Genomic DNA, 17,622 nt, shown 5'->3' with positions numbered 1-17,622 from the left:
AAGACTGCTTTGTGTAAAGTTACTGTGTGAAGCTCCTGTGTAAGTTCGGTGTAAGAGGAGGCTCTGTGAGAGCAAAGCTGTTTATCTGCATGAGAAAGAAGCCCAGCATGGAAGCAAAGAAGGAAGCATAAAGAACTTTGTGTTATGGAAACCTTGTTTTTGTAAATAGTGCAAGCATATTATTTTGCTACAAAGAAAGGCCTCCAAAGGAAGAGATATAATGGTCTGTGTTTTTGTTCTTTTATTACTTTTGGCTACTGTTGCTACCATAGGTCACGCTGCTGCTCATAAGTTTCTCTGCTATATGTCTATGGGGAGGGTCTTTTGTTAATAAGCCCACTCGCTCAACAGTTCTTCCTACCTTTGCTTCCGGTGCTTTCGGACATAAAGGAAGAAGGCGAGGGCCGTGAGGCCGAAGAGGACGCCGAAGAGAATGGCCAGGACACCTCCTGCGGGAAGAGCCACACAACGGGAAATGGAGACCCCCCCCCCCAGGACCCACTTCCCAGTCAAGGCAGCGCTGGGAGGGGCAGGGGCAGGAACACCCCCTCCCCAAAGCTCCAGCTGCCCCGGAAAATATTGGGGGCGTCACTCACTCACCTGCCTGAATCCCGGACGCGGTCTGCTGGGCAGTCCCTGGAAGCAAAGCACAGGGGGAGGGGTCACTTGCCAGGATCCTATGGCCCCCCAGACAGGAAGGGGCAACAGGGAGCTCTGTGTACCTGGGGAGGGGGGCATCCTGCTCTTACCTGAACCTGAGGCCCGGTTGCTCCCTGGAAATGAATTAAATTAGGCATTAAATGGGGAGGGGGGCACGGGGTTGTATTTCTGCAGGGTCTTGACTCCCCAAGACTCTCAAGAGTGTTTTTGGTGCTCAAGAGAAGCATTGTCTGGGATGGGAAGAGACCCCCCCCCCCAATGTGCCTGTTGGGAATCACCTTGGACTACTCAAGTCTAGATGTAGTTAGATAGATGATAGAGTTAGATTGAGGGAATCCTTTCCCTGTTTCCAAAGCATGCCTAGACAGGCTTGACTGTGTTTCCCTCTATCCTGTTTACGTCACATTCCTCACTTTGAAGTTAGTAGAAATGTGAATCTCCAGGGACACTAACTTCTCATTGGTCAGAATGTCTTTTAAGGCATGAGGTTGGAACCATTTTGGTTCATTCTTCTCCCTTTGTTCTTCAAGCTAACAACACGTCCTGCCATCTCTCCTGGCAAGATGTAACTATGTAGATGTTTGCTATTTTTCCTTTCTTATTTTTCCTTAGAAACCAGTCTAGAGTAGACTAGACAGCTCCCAAGCCTTTCTATCTACAATGGAGTTCTTTTTACCTGAATAAATACTTTTTGAACTTTTATTGAGACTCTGCAGTCCATTGCCATCCTAAATAGAGAAAGGCTTCTCTTTGCTCGCCCCGTGTAAGTAACTGCTGCATTTGAAAGCTTTGCTTTTGCTACTCTGCTGCTTTTTGGTGGAATCTCCCCCAGAGAGGGTTAAATTGAGTCTAACTGCTCAGAGATTATCACAACAGTGCCCTTCTTGTGCCCGCTTTTGGAACAGCATGGGTGAACCTTTAGGTTATCATTACCATTATCATCCCATTTTCCTCACAGGGGATAATTCCGCCCCCCCAAGAGCATTCTCCCAGTGGACAGAAAGGAGGAAATAAGCCCCCCCCCCCAAAGCAGTACCTTCTTCAGGTGGTGCTGGGTCAGGGCCTGCCTCTGATGTCCCTCCTGGGGGACTTCGGGGTTGCCCTACGTCTGAATGAGAGAGCAGAAGGAATTCAATGCATTGCTCCCCACTCTGCCGTAATATGCATTTGGAAGCCCACGGGTAGCCCATGAGGGCAAAGGGGGCCCCTCCCCATGGCTATGTATCCCCAACCCTCAGTGGCCTCAGGCAACCTGGACCAATCCCCAACCCATCCCTCCAAATGGAAGGAGGGCCACAGGCTCACCTTCTCCCGGTGCCATTCCGTGGCCGCCTTCTTCTTCTGGGGTCTCCTTGAGGGCAGAACCTCCTGTTGGGAGAGCAAGTGGGTCCGTTGGAAAAGGGGCCACTGACAACCCTTCCCTGACTGCACAGGGAAGCTGATGAAGAAACACAACCTGCAAACAATCTACAGAGACAACAAGAAAATCCAAGAAATGCTATGTCCAGCAAAGGACAAAAGGGATCCTCTCACCAGTCCACCACATACTGTGGAGCTTTGGACAAGTCCCAAACACCGCAGCATTGCCCAGGCACGAATCAAAGAGCATGAAAGGCGCTGCAGACTGACTCAACCAGAGAAGGCAGCCAGAGCAGAGCACCTGATGAACCAACCTGGACACAGCATAGCATTGGAGAAGACAGAAATGCTGGCCCACTCTCACAAACACCATGTCAGACGACACAGAGAAGCCACTGACGTCCACAAGAAGCAGGTGGATAATTGCAAGAGAAAGGAGGAAACAATGAAAATGAACAAAATCTGGTTACTAGTGTTAAAAAACCCCAGAATCAAGTCAGTAAATAAAGAACACCACTCAGAAATAGAACTCCAGACAGCAAATAATCAAGTGCCAGTTAGGTAAAGGTAAAGGTTTCCCCTGACGTTAAGTCCATTCGTGACCGACTCTGGGGGTTGATGCTCATCTCCATTTCTAAGCCAAAGAGCCGGCGTTGTCCGTAGACACCTCCAAGAACATGTGGCCATTGGCATGACTGCATGGAGCGCCGTTACTGTCCCGCCGGAGCGGTACCTATTGATCTACTCACATTGGCATGTTTTTGAACTGCTAGGTTGGCAGGAGCTGGGGCTAACAGCAGGCGCTCATTCCGCTCCCGGGATTTGAACCTGGGACCTTTCGGTCTGCAAGTTCAGGAGCTTAGCGCTTTAACACACTGTGCTACCACCAGAGGCCCAGTTAACACCTCCCAAACAGCATGCCTCCAGGCAGCAAAAGCCAGGTTACCTCTATACAGGGTTGTTGTATGTTTTCCGGGCTGTATGGCCATGTTCTAGAAGTATTCTCTCCTGACGTTTCACCGACATCTATGGCAGGCATCCTCAGAGGTTGTGAGGCATGGATAAACTAGGCAAGGAATGTTTATATATATCTGTGGGAAGTCCAGGGTGAGGGAAGAACTCTTGCCAGTGTAAATGTTCCAGTTAATCACCCTAATTTGCATTGAATTGCTACATCTGCTAGTTACTTTCTGCCCTGGGGCATTCTTTGTTAACTGCCCCTAGTTCCCATGTCTCAGAGTGCTGCTTCTTATTTACTGTTCTGATTGTTTGAGTTTTTAAATGCTGGTAGCCAGATTTTGTTCATTTTCATGGTTTCCTCCTTTCTGTTGAAGTTGTCTGTATATCTCTATACAGATACCCTCACTGACTTTGCAGGCTACTCAATGCTATTCAAGCTTGCTAATTGCAACATTTTCACTTGCTTCAAACAGGCAAGGGTTCTTCCTCCCACCCTGGACATTATTCCACAGGTATATATACACTCCACTTGCTTCACTAGCAACAGAGCCTCTGAAGATGCCAGTAGCCACAGATGCAGCTGAAACATCAAGAGAGAATGCTACTGGAACATGACCATACAGTCCAAAAAACTCACAGCAACCCAACCCTTCTTCTTAGAGCCATCCTTTCACCTGGCAACAGATTTCAAGCTCAGGTTTCAAGCTATGAATTAGTCACAGGGTTGTTGTATGTCTTTCGGGCTGTGTGGCCATGTTCCAGAAGCATTCTCTCCTGACGTTTCGCCCACATCTATGGCAGGCATCCTCAGAGGTTGTGAGGTATGGAACTCTTGCCACACCTTGGACTCTACACAGATATATATTCTTTCCTTTCCTGACTTAGTTTATCCATACCTCACAACCTCTGAGGATGCCTGCCATAGATGTGGGCGAAACGTCAGGAGAGAATGCTTCTGGAACATGGCCACACAGCCTGAAAGACATACAACAACCCTGTGATTCTGGCCATGAAAGCCTTCGACAACACTATGAATTAGTCTCCTGTGTTAATATTGTATGTTTTATGTCGATTTTAACGATTGTTTTTATTGATATTGATGTTTTTATTGGATAATTGTTTTATTGCTGTGTTTTGATATTTGATTGTTTTATCGGGCAAGGCCCCATGTAAGCCACCCCGAGTCCCTTCGGGGAGATGGGGCGGGGTATAAAAATAAAATTATTATTATTATTGTTATTGTTATTATTATTATTATTATTATTATTTCCCCTCTGTCTTTGGGTTCTTATCTCTGGGATCCTCAACCTGGAGTCGCTAGAGAAAGGAGCTCCTCCTTGCCACGAGGCTTGCCAAAATTTTTGAGGATCACTATATGGAACTTTGCTTGCTTTCTCCTTTAAGGAGATGCCCTGTGTATTGCTCAGAACAAGCTGCAGGTAGATCACTTTTATGCTTCTAATTTCCTTGGGTATCTGGGGGAGGAGGATGGGTTTGAACGGCCTCGATTTCCCTCCCACTCCACTGCATTAGGAAAGATTTCCAAATCTCACATTTCGAAAACAGTTTGGTGCAACCCAAAACCAATCTCTTTGACAGCAAAGCGATACTCCTGGGAAAAGGAAGGCTCCAGCAAAAAAGAAAATGGTTTTCCTAAAGACTTAAACATTGAGGGTAGATATAGACAAGACACTCTCCTCCACAAACGTGCACAGAAGCCAAGCAAAAGCTCCCCTGCATGACACAGGCAGAACCTGTTAGGATTTGATAAAATATCAAGGCATTTCCAGGTGAGTCAGAATGGCAAGGCAAGCTGCTGGTGCAACCAGGTGTGTGCTTGCATCAAATAATGAAGGATGGAAACAGGCAGGTATGATTGCATCATGTGGATGTGAGAATTCAGAGCAGCCATGGGCAAACTTCGGTCCTCCAGGTGTTTTGGACTCCAACTCCCAGCATTCCTAACAGCCTCAGGCCCTTTCCTTTTGCTCCTCAGCCGCTTAAGCGGCTGAGGGGCAAAAGGAAGGGGCCTGAGGCTGTTAGGAATGGTGGGAGTTGGAGTCCAAAACACCTGGACGGCCCAAGTTTACCCAGGCCTGGTTGCAATCTGCATGGGTCAAACAAAGCCTGAACGACCCCTATTCTGCTCATATCTCAACTTCAGCCCCTTCTAATGGCCCGTAGTAAACAGGAGACCCCTCCCATGAAGAGAAAGACCCCCGCAGCACTGTACCGTCCTCAGGCGGCGCTGGGCCAGGGTCTCCCCCTGATGCATCTTCTGGGGGGCTATGGGGTTGCCCTCCACCTGCAAAGGAGAGCAGAGGAAAGTCAGTGTATTGTTCCCCACTGCATCCAAATATTTAGAACCCCAGGAGTGGGCCCAGAGGGCAAATAGGGCCCTTGTATCATCTAGCTGGCTTGGCCGGACTCAGACAACAAGAGGAGCCCCAATGAGGTGATTAGGTCACTTGTAGGGTTGAGTGAAAAAGTCGGAATCGTCGTTACTCGTAAAAAAATCGTAATTTGGTGGGCTCCGAATAGTGTTCCAAGGTGCTTTGGCCCTTCCGAATTAACCTTCTAATTCAAAGTGTTGGAGCCCATTTATTCAATGGCCTTGGAAATCAGTTGGATATTATTTATTTATTTATTAATTATTATTATTATTAAACTTTATTTGTACCCCGCTAGCATCTCCCGAAGGACTCGATGCGGCTTACAAAGGCCAAGGCCTCAACACACAATATAACAATACAAAACAAAAAGCAAATTAAAAACAATTAAAACAGTATAAACAACAAGCAATAACAATACGCTAAAACACCATAGAACTGGGCCGGGCCAGAGTAATGGGTACAAGATTAAAAGTACTGATGCGACAGGTGATATATAAGGCTTATAGGGCAAGTGCAGAGTGCGATATTTATGTGTTTGTTTACAGTATTTATATTCCGCCCTTCTCACCCTGAAGGGGACTCAAGGCGGATTACAATGAACATATATATGGCAAACATTCAATGCCATTCAGACAAACAACATACGGTATAGACAGACACAGAGGCATTTAACATTTCTAGCTTCACAATTCCGGCCACAGGGGGAGCTGTTGCTTCACCATCCATTAGTGGCTGTACTTCCTCATTCCTTTTCCGGCATTTTGCTGGCAGTTTTTTATGGTGTTGTAAATTAGTTAAATTAGCCTCCCGCATAAAGCATACTGTAAGGATGTTATGAGTTAAAGGGAATTATTGATATGATTTTATTTGTTTATTAAAAGGAAAAAAAAGGGGAGTTATGTATTGATGAAGACAGGTCTCACATAGAAGCCTGTGGAAGCAGTTGCCATAGCAACGTAGCCTCTCCTTGGAGAAGAAGGGGGCGTGGCTTAGTTGGCAGTTGAAGCCTGTGCCTTTTGAAAAAAAACAGTTGCTGTTAGACTTCTGAGGAAGTTAGGAGCCGTCGGGAATCAGCAAAAGAGACGCTGCTCTTGGACAGTTTTAGGTAGTTAGGAAATAGAGGCTTGGTCACAAGCAGACGGCAGCTTATTGTCGCTCAGGGGAAAGGCTGAGAACATAAGTTGACCGGGAGTTTTATTTACTGTTTTGAAGAGAAGTTATTTAAGAAATATCCATTCAAACAACATTGCATTGTAACTTAAGATCCTGAACATATATATATATATATATATATATATATATATATATATATATATATAGGAACCACACGCTTATGTACAAATAGGGCCAGATCAGCTACACCCAAGAGTACTGAAGGAACTAGCGGAAGTTATTTCAGAACCACTGGCAATTATCTTCGAGAGTTCTTGGAGAACGGGAGAAGTCCCAGCAGATTGGAGGAGGGCGAATGTGGTCCCTATCTTCAAGAAGGGAAAAAAGAACGACCCAAACAATTACCGTCCGGTCAGCCTCACATCAATACCAGGCAAAATTCTGGAAAAGATCATTAAGGAAGTGGTCTGCGAACACTTAGAAACAAATGCGGTCATTGCTAATAGTCAACACAGATTTACCAAAAACAAGTCATGCCAGACTAATCTGATCTCTTTTTTCGATGGAGTTACGAGTTGGGTCGATACAGGGAATGCTGTGGATGTAGCATATCTAGATTTCAGTAAGGCCTTCGACAAAGTCCCCCACGACCTTCTGGCAAGGAAACTAGTAAAATGTGGGCTAGACAAAACTACGGTGAGGTGGATCTGTAAGTGGCTAAGCGAACGAACCCAAAGGGTGATTCTCACCAATGCGTCGTCTTCATCATGGAAAGAAGTGACAAGTGGAGTGCCACAAGCAGGGCTCCGTCCTGGGCCCGGTTCTGTTCAGGATCTTTATTAACGACTTAGACGAAGGGTTAGAAGGCACGATCATCAAGTTTGCAGACGACACCAAACTGGGAGGGAGAGCCAACACTCCAGAAGACAGGAGCAGAATTCAAAACAATCTTGACAGACTAGAGAGATGATTGGCCGAAACTCACAAAATGAAGTTCAACAGGGACAAATGCAAGATACTTCACTTCGGCAGAAAAAATGGAAATCAAAGATACAGAATGGGGGACGAGGCCTGGCTTGACAGCAGTGTGTGCGAAAAAGACCTTGGAGTCCTCGTGGACAACAAGTTAAACATGAGCCAACAATGTGATGCGGCTGCTAAAAAAGCCAATGGGATTCTGGCCTGCATCAATAGGGGAATAGCGTCTAGATCCAGGGAAGTCCTGCTCCCCCTTATTCTCTTCTGCCTTGGTCAGACCACACCTGGAATCACACTGTGTCCAATTTTGGGCATCACAGTTGAAGGGAGATGTTGACAAGCTGGAAAGCGTCCAGAGGAGGGCGACTAAAATGATTAAGGGTCTGGAGAACAAGCCCTATGAGGAGCGGCTTAAAGAGCTGGGCATGTTTAGCCTGCAGAAGAGAAGGCTGAGAGGAGACATGATGAGAGCCATGTACAAATACGTGAAGGGAAGTCATAGGGAGGAGGGAGCAAGCTTGTTTTCTGCTGCCCTGCAGACTAGGACACGGAACAATGGCTTCAAACTACAGGAAAGGAGATTCCACCTGAACATCAGGAAGAACTTCCTCACTGTGAGGGCTGTTCGGCAGTGGAACTCTCTCCCCGGGGCCGTGGTGGAGGCTCCTTCCTTGGAGGCTTTTAAGCAGAGGCTGGATGGCCATCTGTCGGGGGTGCTTTGAATGCGATTTCCTGCTTCTTAGCAGGGGGTTGGACTAGATGGCCCATGTGGTCTCTTCCAACTCTACTATTCTATGATTCTATGATTCTATGAAATAAACTTGAATTTTGTTGTTTATAAATATCAGTCTCCTTGCCTCACTCTGAGGGAAAGCCATTACCTTTGACTATTCATCACATACTTTAAAAGACATTACCTCACGTTGGTGGCAGTTACCGTACTTTCCAATATAAGTTACCATACTTATTCATATAAGTTCATCAGTTTTGTTATCCTTCCTTACCCTCCAAATCCTCCTGATATATATATACTCCCAACATATCTTCCCTCCATAGAAGAAAGGCGGTTCGCAAATTGGTGGCAGCGGTGGGATAGAAAAGGATTCCTCCCTGTCACACATCCGTCTTCGCACATACCTACATTTTTCTACTTGACAGATGCAACTGTCTTTCAGGCTGCAGAGGTCAACAGCAAGCTGAGCTATTTAAGGGTCAGTGGCTTAGCCTGACCCGGGCTTCGAACTCATGACCTCTCGGTCAGTAGTGATTTATTGCAGCTGGTTTCTAGCCAGCTGCACCTTGGGCGTGGGCACTTCTACCAGGGAAGGGGAGAAGGAGAGAAAAATACTCTCCGGCGACAAGGGCTGCATCGTGCTCTGCCAGGGAAGGGAAGGAAACAGAGGAAAAGGTGAGCGTTTTCCCTCCTGGGTGGTTAGAACAGGGCTAAGCCTCATAGGAAGAAACAGCGGGCCATTTTGAGGCAGTATGGTGTCTCAAAACGGTCCACTGGTGTGTTGGTTTGAGAGTTGGACTATGATTGTGGCTTGATTCCCACTCAGCCATGGGTGATCTTGGGCAAGTCACACACTCTCAGCCCCAGAAAACCCAATGAAACAGGAAATAACACTTCCAAACCAGGAACAGATTTTTGTTATTACGGTAGTCTCACTTATCTCCGCTACGCTTATCCAAGGTTCTGTATTATCCAACACAGTTTGCCTTTTAGTAGTCAATGTTTTTGTAGTCAATTTTTCAATAAATTATCTGCCTTGATATTCTGGGTTATATGGTTGTGTGGAAGGACCCTCAGGGCTCTTCCACACAGCCATATAACCCAGAATATCAAAGCAGAATAACCCACAATATCTGCTTTGAACTGGATTATCTGTGTCCACACTGCCCTATATCCCAGTTCAATGTTTGGTGCTAAATTCACAAATACAGTAATTATTACATAACATTATCGTGTACTGAACTGCTTTTTCTATCCATTTGTTGTATAACATGATGTTTTGGTGCTTAATTTGTAAAATCCTAACATAATTTGATGTTTAATAGGCTTTTCCTTAATCCCTCCTTATTACCGAACATTTTCGCTCACCCAATGTTCTGCCGGCCCATTTATGTTGGATAAGTGAGACTCTATTAAAAAATGTTTTTAAATAAAATTTTTGAAAATTTGCCAAAAATCTGAGGATAAGTCAAATGTTCTTAGATTTGGTGAGCTAATAGTGGCAAATGTGTTCTACCAGTGTAGCAAATGTCATTAGGATAGGTCAAAAAATGAGGGAGAGAAGGGCCCCTCAAGTTTCCCCAATGACAATAATGTTTACCTTCATGTGCATGCGCACTCGCCATTTATGAGATACATACGAAGAATCGGAACTTCCGGAAAGTTTTGAACTTTTTGCTTCAAAATTCGGAAATGGCTTTAGAAATGAAGCGCCAGCGCCCCCTACTTTCGAAGAGAGTATTGAACCATTTTTTTCATGGATCGCACATGCGTAGTCACTTGCCTTCTCCTGATGCCGCTCCATCACCTTCCTCCTCTGGGGGCTTCTCGGTGGTCTCCGGGCTGCTATGGGGAGCCCCCTCACCTGCAGCAGAGGGTCAGAGGGAACCCCGTTATTCCTTGGGAGAGGCAGGAAAGAGAGGAGGGGTCTCCCGGGCCTCTGCTCTCGTCTTTGTGTCAGAGAGGGACTCATGCAGGGTTGCAAGCGGCTATGAGTCCCATTCAAGAGAGGAATTAATTTTAATTGATGTTATTGTTTTAATTGTAATTGTTTTTATATGCTGTGTTTTATACTTTGTTGTACAGCATCTAATGATTGCTAATGGTAAGGCCGCCCTGAGTCCCCCCTCGGGGGTGAGAAGGGCAGGATATAAATGCTTGTAATAATAATAACAACAACAACAACAACATCAACAACCATGGATCATATCCTCAGCTGCTGTAAGAAAATCGCACAGACTACAAACAGAGGCACAACTATGTGGCCCAAATGATTCATTGGAACTTATCTTCACTTCACTTCACTTCATTTCTTAATTAGTTGCTCTCTACCAGAGTGCTCTGAGCGACTTACAATTTAAAATATCATTCCACAATATAAAAACATTCAACATAAAAACATTCAACAGTGACTATTTGGCAAATTAGATCTGATTTACTTAAATGCACAACCCAACAGCCAAGTCTTGAATGCTTTGACAAAAGGTCACAACTCCGACATTGCTCTGACATATGGAGGCAATGAGTTCCACAGGATTGGAGCATCGGCTGAAAACTTATGCCTCAAGTACCACCTGCCAGCAGCAAAGAACTGGTGGGATCACAAACCTGCAAAAGTCTTGGAAAATGAGCACATAAAGATACTGTGGGACTTCCGAATCCAGACTGACAAAGTTCTGGAAAACAACACACCAGACATCACAGTTGTGGAAAAGAACAAGGTTTGGATCATTGATGTTGCCATCCCAGGTGACAGTCGCATTGACGAAAAACAACAGGAAAAACTCAGCCGCTATCAGGACCTCAAGATTGAACTTCAAAGACTCTGGCAGAAACCAGTGCAGGTGGTCCCGGTGGTGATGGGCACACTGGGTGCTGTGCCAAAAGATCTCAGCCAGCATTTGGAAACAATAGACAAAATCACCATCTGCCAACTGCAAAAGGCCACCCTGCTGGGAACTGTACGCATCATCCGAAAATACATCACACAGTCCTAGACACTTGGGAAGTGTTCGACTTGGGGTTTTGTGATACGAAATCCAACATGTCTATCTTGTTTGCTGTGTCATAATAATAATAATAATAAGCACAACCAAGAGCACCTAACCCATTAGCATTATGGAGAATCAAACCCAAACGAAGTCTATACTGGCTCGGTCGTCGCCCAGGATAAAAAGGACCGCGGTGGATGCTGCTGATTCTGGACATCCATCGACAAGTGGGCTACGGAATCATCAAACCCCAAATGAACAGTCACAGAAGCGGCAGAAATATACAATGCCAGAAAACCGCACAATTATGAAATGCTACTACAAATCTGAACCTCAAAGGCGTGGCTACCAAAAAAGGATGCATCAGCTATGGAAACAAGAGTACCCTAACTCACAGATAACAGAACCCCGACTGGCTGACCAACGAAGATTCATAATCAGAAACAAAGTGTTCAGTGAAGTTGAACTCGAAGAAATCCAGAAAATTTGCAAAGTAGATTACCATCAGACCACAGCACAGACAGCAGCAGAGACTCCAGCAACACTTGGAATGGTGGAACAGATTGAACCAGAAGAAAGTGTGGCGCTTTTGCAAGAATTTGAGGAACCAGCACTTGAAACATCTGTTGAACCACCAGGAACCTTGACAGCAAGACAACAAGAGCTCAAGGATAAGATCGTGGCTCATGCTGCAGCAAATGCAATAAGAAAGCGGCTCCCAACTCTAAAAACAGTGCCCAAGAGACACCTGGCGCCTCTCATGAAAGATGTGAATGCAGCACTCTCCACTGTCCAAATAACATCAATTGAACAAACAAACCAGTATGCCTACAGTGCAGCAGTGATAGTAACAGAAGAACTTGGGCTCCTACAACCAAGGCAGCCCCAAAGAAAATCGACTGGAAAACCAAAGTGGAAGGTCAGGCTAGAGTTGAAAATCAAGAAACTTAGATCAGATGCAAGTAACCTGAAAAATATGAAAGAGAGGAAACTGAAGAATGACAAAATCAAGCAATACCTGATCTGAAAGTACTGGCTGAACACCAGAAAAATTGAAGAAGCTTTGGAAATCGTGAAAGAACAAATTACAGCAACAGCCAGAAAAATTGAAAGGTATGAAGCCAGAATCATCCAGTACAGACAAAATCAACTGTTTCAATCAGACCAAAGACGGTTCTACCAGAGTCTGAACCAAACAACAGACACAGTAACCATAAAGCCAGAGAAAACTGCAACAACAAAGTTCTGGAAAGAACTTTGGGAAAACAATAAAAACTACAACAAAAACGCTGGGTGGATAAAGGAGTTTGAAGTAAAATTCTCACAGAACAAAATGGAACTGATGGAAATAACAACTGAAATGATCAGCAAACGAGTGCAAAAAGTCAAGAACTGGACATCGCCTGGTAGTGATCAACTTCATGGATTTTGGCTCAAACATCTGATTAGTTTACATGGAAAAATGGCCCAACAATTCAATGAGATGCTGCAGAAAGGAAGTATCAGTGAATGGTTAACAACTGGAAGAACATACCTGATACAAAAGGATCCAGCAAAAGGAGCAGCACCAGGAAACTACAGGCCAATAACGTGTCTGCCCACTATGTTTAAACTACTGACTGGCATCATAGCTGACAGAATTCAAGACTATCTTGAAGAAAAAAAACATCTTGCCAGATGAACAGAAAGGCAACAAACGGAAAAGCAGGGGCACAAAAGACCAGTTATTGATTGACAAAATGATTCTGGAGAACTGTAAGAGCCGAAAAGCTAATCTTCACATGACGTGGATTGACTACAAAAAGGCCTTTGACTCACTCCCACACAGCTGGATCATCAAGTGCCTGGACGCCATTGGGATTAGTAAAAACGTTGGCACCTTCATTGAAAACATGATGGAGCACTGGAAAACTGAACTGTTTGTTGGAAATGAAAGCTATGGACTTGTCAACATCAGAAGAGGAATTTTCCAGGGAGATTCATTGTCCCCTCTGCTTTTCATTATTGCCATGATCCCTCTGTCAACAATCTTACAAAAAACAAATCTCGGCTATCAAATATCTAAGAATTCTCACAAAATTTCACATTTGATGTACATGGATGACCTGAAGCTATATGGGAAAACGGAAACTGAAATCCAGTCTCTGACCAACACTGTCCGAATTTTTAGCACTGATATCAACATGGAGTTTGGTTTGGACAAATGTTCGACAGTGGCCCTGAAGAAGGGAAAAATCATTGAAAGTGAGGGCATAAATATGCCCAATGGCCAAACAATAAGGTGTCACCAGCCAGAGGCCTATAAATATCTGGGCATATTACAACTGGACAACATCAAGCATGAACATGTGAAAACTGTGGTCAGTAAAGAATACACACAAAGGGTCAGAAAAATTCTCAAAAGCAAGCTCAATGGAGGCAACACCATCAAGGCCATAAACACCTGGGCCATACCTGTCATAAGATATACTGTTGGCATTATAAATTGGACACAGGCAGAACTGGACAATTTGGACAGAAAAACAAGAAAACTCATGACCATTCATCATTCCCTGCACCCTCGCAGTGATGTTGACCGGCTGTATCTGCCTAGAAGATCAGGGGGCAGAGGACTCTTACAAGTAAAACAAGCAGTCAAAGAAGAAGAACATGCCCTGGCAGAATATGTAAAACAAAGTGAAGAACCTGCTTTGATTGAAGTCAAAAATCAGAAACTCCTCAAAGCACAGCAGACAAAAAACCAGTACAAGAAAACCGCACTACAAACTAGAGCTGACAGCTGGCACAACAAAACATTGCATGGAAAGTTCCTTGACAAAACTGAAGGAAAAGCTGACAAGGAGAAGACCTGGCTCTGGCTCACGAATGGGACCCTGAAGAAGGAGACAGAAGGCCTGATCCTTGCAGCCCAGGAGCAAGACATCAGGACAAAGGCCATTAATAATAATAATAATAATAATAATAATAATAATAATAATAATAATAATAGAAGACCTGGCTCTGGCTCACGAATGGGACCCTGAAGAAGGAGACAGAAGGCCTGATCCTTGCAGCCCAGGAGCAAGACATCAGGACAAAGGCCATTAATAATAATAATAATAATAATAATAATAATAATAATAATAATAATAGAAGACCTGGCTCTGGCTCACGAATGGGACCCTGAAGAAGGAGACAGAAGGCCTGATCCTTGCAGCCCAGGAGCAAGACATCAGGACAAAGGCAATTAAGGCCAAGATTGAAAAATCAGCTGATGACCCAAAATGCAGACTGTGCAAGGAAACCGAGGAAACCATTGATCATATCCTCAGCTGCTGTAAGAAAATCGCACAGACAGACTACAAACAGAGGCACAACTATGTGGCCCAAATGATTCATTGGAACTTATGCCTCAAGTACCACCTCCCAGCAGCAAAGAACTGGTGGGATCACAAACCTGCAAAAGTATTGGAAAATGAGCACGCAAAGATACTGTGGGACTTCCGAATCCAGACTGACAAAGTTCTGGAACACAACACACCAGACATCACAGTTGTGGAAAAGAACAAAGTTTGGATCATTGTTGTTGCCATCCCAGGTGACAGTCACATAGATGAAAAACAACAGGAAAAACTCAGCCGCTATCAGGACCTCAAGATTGAACTGCAAAGAGTCTGGCAGAAACCAGTACAGGTGGTCCCGGTGGTGATGGGCACACTGGGTGCTGTGCCAAAAGATTTCAGCCGGCATTTGGAAACAATAGACATTGACAAAATCACCATCTGCCAACTGCAAAAGGCCACCCTACTGGGATCTGCATGCATCATCCGAAAATTCATCACACAGTCCTAGACACTTGGGAAGTGTTCGACTTGTGATTTTGTGAAACGAAATCCAGCATGTCTATCTTGTTTGCTGTGTCATAATATAATAATAATAATAATAATAATAATAATAATAATAATAATAATAATAATAATAATACATCACATAGTCCTAGACACTTGGGAAGTGTTCGACTTGTGATTTTGTGGCACGAAATCCAGCATGTCTATCTTGTTTGCTGTGTCATAATAAAATAATAATAATAATAATAATAATAATAATAATAATAATAATAATAACTGCCAACTGCAAAAGGCCACCCTACTGGGATCTGCAGCATCATCCGAAAATACATCACACAGTCCTAGACACTTGGGAAGTGTTCGACTTGTGATTTTGTGATACGAAATCCAGCATATCTATCCTGTTTGCTGTGTCATAATAAAGTAGTAATAATAATAATAACAACAACAACAACAACAACAACAACAACAATAATAATAATAATAATATTCGAATCTAATGCTCACCTTTCTTGGCAAAATGACTTCATCAAAATTCAGATGCGCATTAGATTCATGTCATACATCTTAATGCTAAGCCAAAGCAAAAGAGGAAGCTGCTTCCAAAGCTCCTCACTGAAGGACATCATCTCCAATTTAATGGCCATGTTGCAATGCTGTGCAACCCTGGGATTTGTAGTTTGGCGAGGCATCAACATTCTTTAGCAGAGAAAATGGCATGATTTCATACCCTTGAGCCATAGCAGTTAAAGTGGTTTAGTTCTACAGTATAGATGCATCCCAAGGATTCCTTTTCCATTGCTGGATGCTTTGATGCTCCGATGTGTTTATTTTCCACCACCGTTGCAAATGCGCTTGACATTGACGAGGAAGAGGACAATCTCTGTGGCTGCCCCCTCCCCGTGGAACACGCTCCCAAAAGAAATTAAAACATCTCCCTCCCATTATTCTTTCAAGAACCCATTAAAAACTTTCCTGTTTGGACAGGCCTTGAGTGAAGGAAATTAATCTGGAGTAACAGAAAACATCATACATTATGGACTGGAGCAAAGTGCAATGTATCTCGACATGATGCCACATGAATGCGAATGTACATTGTAATTATTTCTCAAATTTGCTTATTTTATGATGTTTATATCTATTATTGATGTATTTTGATTGTTGTTTATATGATTTTAATATGTTGTAAGCTGTTTTGGATCCCGTGAGGGGAGTTCGCTTTGGCAGCACATATACTAAAATTGCAACAATACAGAGAAGATTAGCATGGATCCCGTGAGGAAGAAAAGCAGGATATACACAAAGATATTATTATTATTATTATTATTATTATTATTATTATTATTATTATTATTATTATTAAAAACATTTATATCCCACCCTTCTCACCCCCGAGGGGGGACTCAGGGCGGCCTTACAATGAGCAATCAACAACTGTACAACAAAGTATAAAACATAGCATATAAAAACAATTACAATTAAAACAATAACATTAATTAAATTAATTAAATAGGGAATAATAATAATAATAATAATAATAATAATAATAATAATAATAATAATAATGTTTATTTATATCCCGCCTCCATCTCCCCCGAAGGGGACTCAGGGCGGCTCACAGCAAAATCAGATACAAAACAATGATAAAATAAAATATGAAACATCAAAGAACAATAATAAAAACCAATAATAATAAATACACAGCAGCCGAAAAAACACAACACGGTATTAAAACATCGAATTAAAAACAATGAGGTTGCAATAGCGGATAAGCAAGGTGCACATTATGAGTTACAAATTTTAAATAGATAAAGTGCAATTTAAGATCATCCTGCTTTCCTCTGTTGGGTATTATTATTATTAATGTGCAGCAACTGTAATGCGCACCTTTTGGGGCCAAATGACAAACAAGTGCGCTTTTTGTTGCTGCGCATTACATTCAGTGGCAAATATATGTTTTGGGTTTCAGGGTTTTAAAATTTGGGGTGCGCATTAGATTCAATGGTGCATTAGACTCAAGTCAATATGGGTCGTAGCAATAGCGACTGCTGGATTCTCATCTTATATCCAGGAAGGAAAGAAGGAGGGAAGGAGGAAGAAACATTGAAGGAAGAAAAAAGGGCACCTTTTGGGGCCAAATGACAAACAAGTGCGCTTTTTGTTGCTGCGCATTACATTCAGTGGCAAATATATGTTTTGGGTTTCAGGGTTTTAAAATTTGGGGTGCGCATTAGATTCAATGGTGCATTAGACTCAAGTCAATATGGGTCGTAGCAATAGCGACTGCTGGATTCTCATCTTATATCCAGGAAGGAAAGAAGGAGGGAAGGAGGAAGAAAAATTGAAGGAAGAAAAAAGGGAAGGAATAACAGAAGATGGAAAAAAGGAAAGAGGGAGGAGGGAGGGAGGAAGGAAGAAAGGGAAAGAAGGAAGGCTCACTGGGCAGCCAGGGGCGGTTCAACCGCTGTGATGTCTCATGGGCCATGTAGCCCTGTTCCCAGTACTATTGTGGCAGACGAAGAGGAAAACTTGGGTTTCCCACCGTTTCAGCCAGAATTGGAGCCCTTGCACCTGCAGGATGTTTGCCCTTCAGAAGCCAGCCAAACAAG

General features: G+C 43.6%; 1 protein-coding gene and 1 non-coding gene across 2 annotated transcripts in view; one reads left to right on the top strand and one right to left on the bottom strand.

Annotated features, from left to right (window-relative positions):
* Nucleotides 1-17,622, bottom strand: part of ca9 (carbonic anhydrase 9) — a 57,374-nt gene that overhangs the window by 2,105 nt on the left and 37,647 nt on the right. The window contains exons 9-15 of the mRNA XM_062972655.1: nt 9,980-10,060; nt 5,213-5,284; nt 1,966-2,028; nt 1,697-1,768; nt 750-773; nt 601-636; nt 362-449 (exon numbers count right to left, since the gene is read on the bottom strand). Of these exons, the coding sequence (XP_062828725.1) occupies nt 362-449; nt 601-636; nt 750-773; nt 1,697-1,768; nt 1,966-2,028; nt 5,213-5,284; nt 9,980-10,060 (436 nt within the window). The remainder of the gene's footprint in view (nt 1-361; nt 450-600; nt 637-749; nt 774-1,696; nt 1,769-1,965; nt 2,029-5,212; nt 5,285-9,979; nt 10,061-17,622) is intronic.
* Nucleotides 16,227-16,329, top strand: LOC134297238 (U6 spliceosomal RNA). The gene has a single exon (XR_010003968.1). It is a non-coding gene; the product is annotated as a U6 spliceosomal RNA (small nuclear RNA).

The sequence above is a fragment of the Anolis carolinensis genome, chromosome 2 (assembly GCF_035594765.1).
Source record: "Anolis carolinensis isolate JA03-04 chromosome 2, rAnoCar3.1.pri, whole genome shotgun sequence".
In the NCBI taxonomy this organism is placed as follows: domain Eukaryota; kingdom Metazoa; phylum Chordata; class Lepidosauria; order Squamata; family Dactyloidae; genus Anolis; species Anolis carolinensis.
Note: the sequence above shows the minus strand (reverse complement) of the source record. Positions and strands in the feature narration are given on the sequence as shown.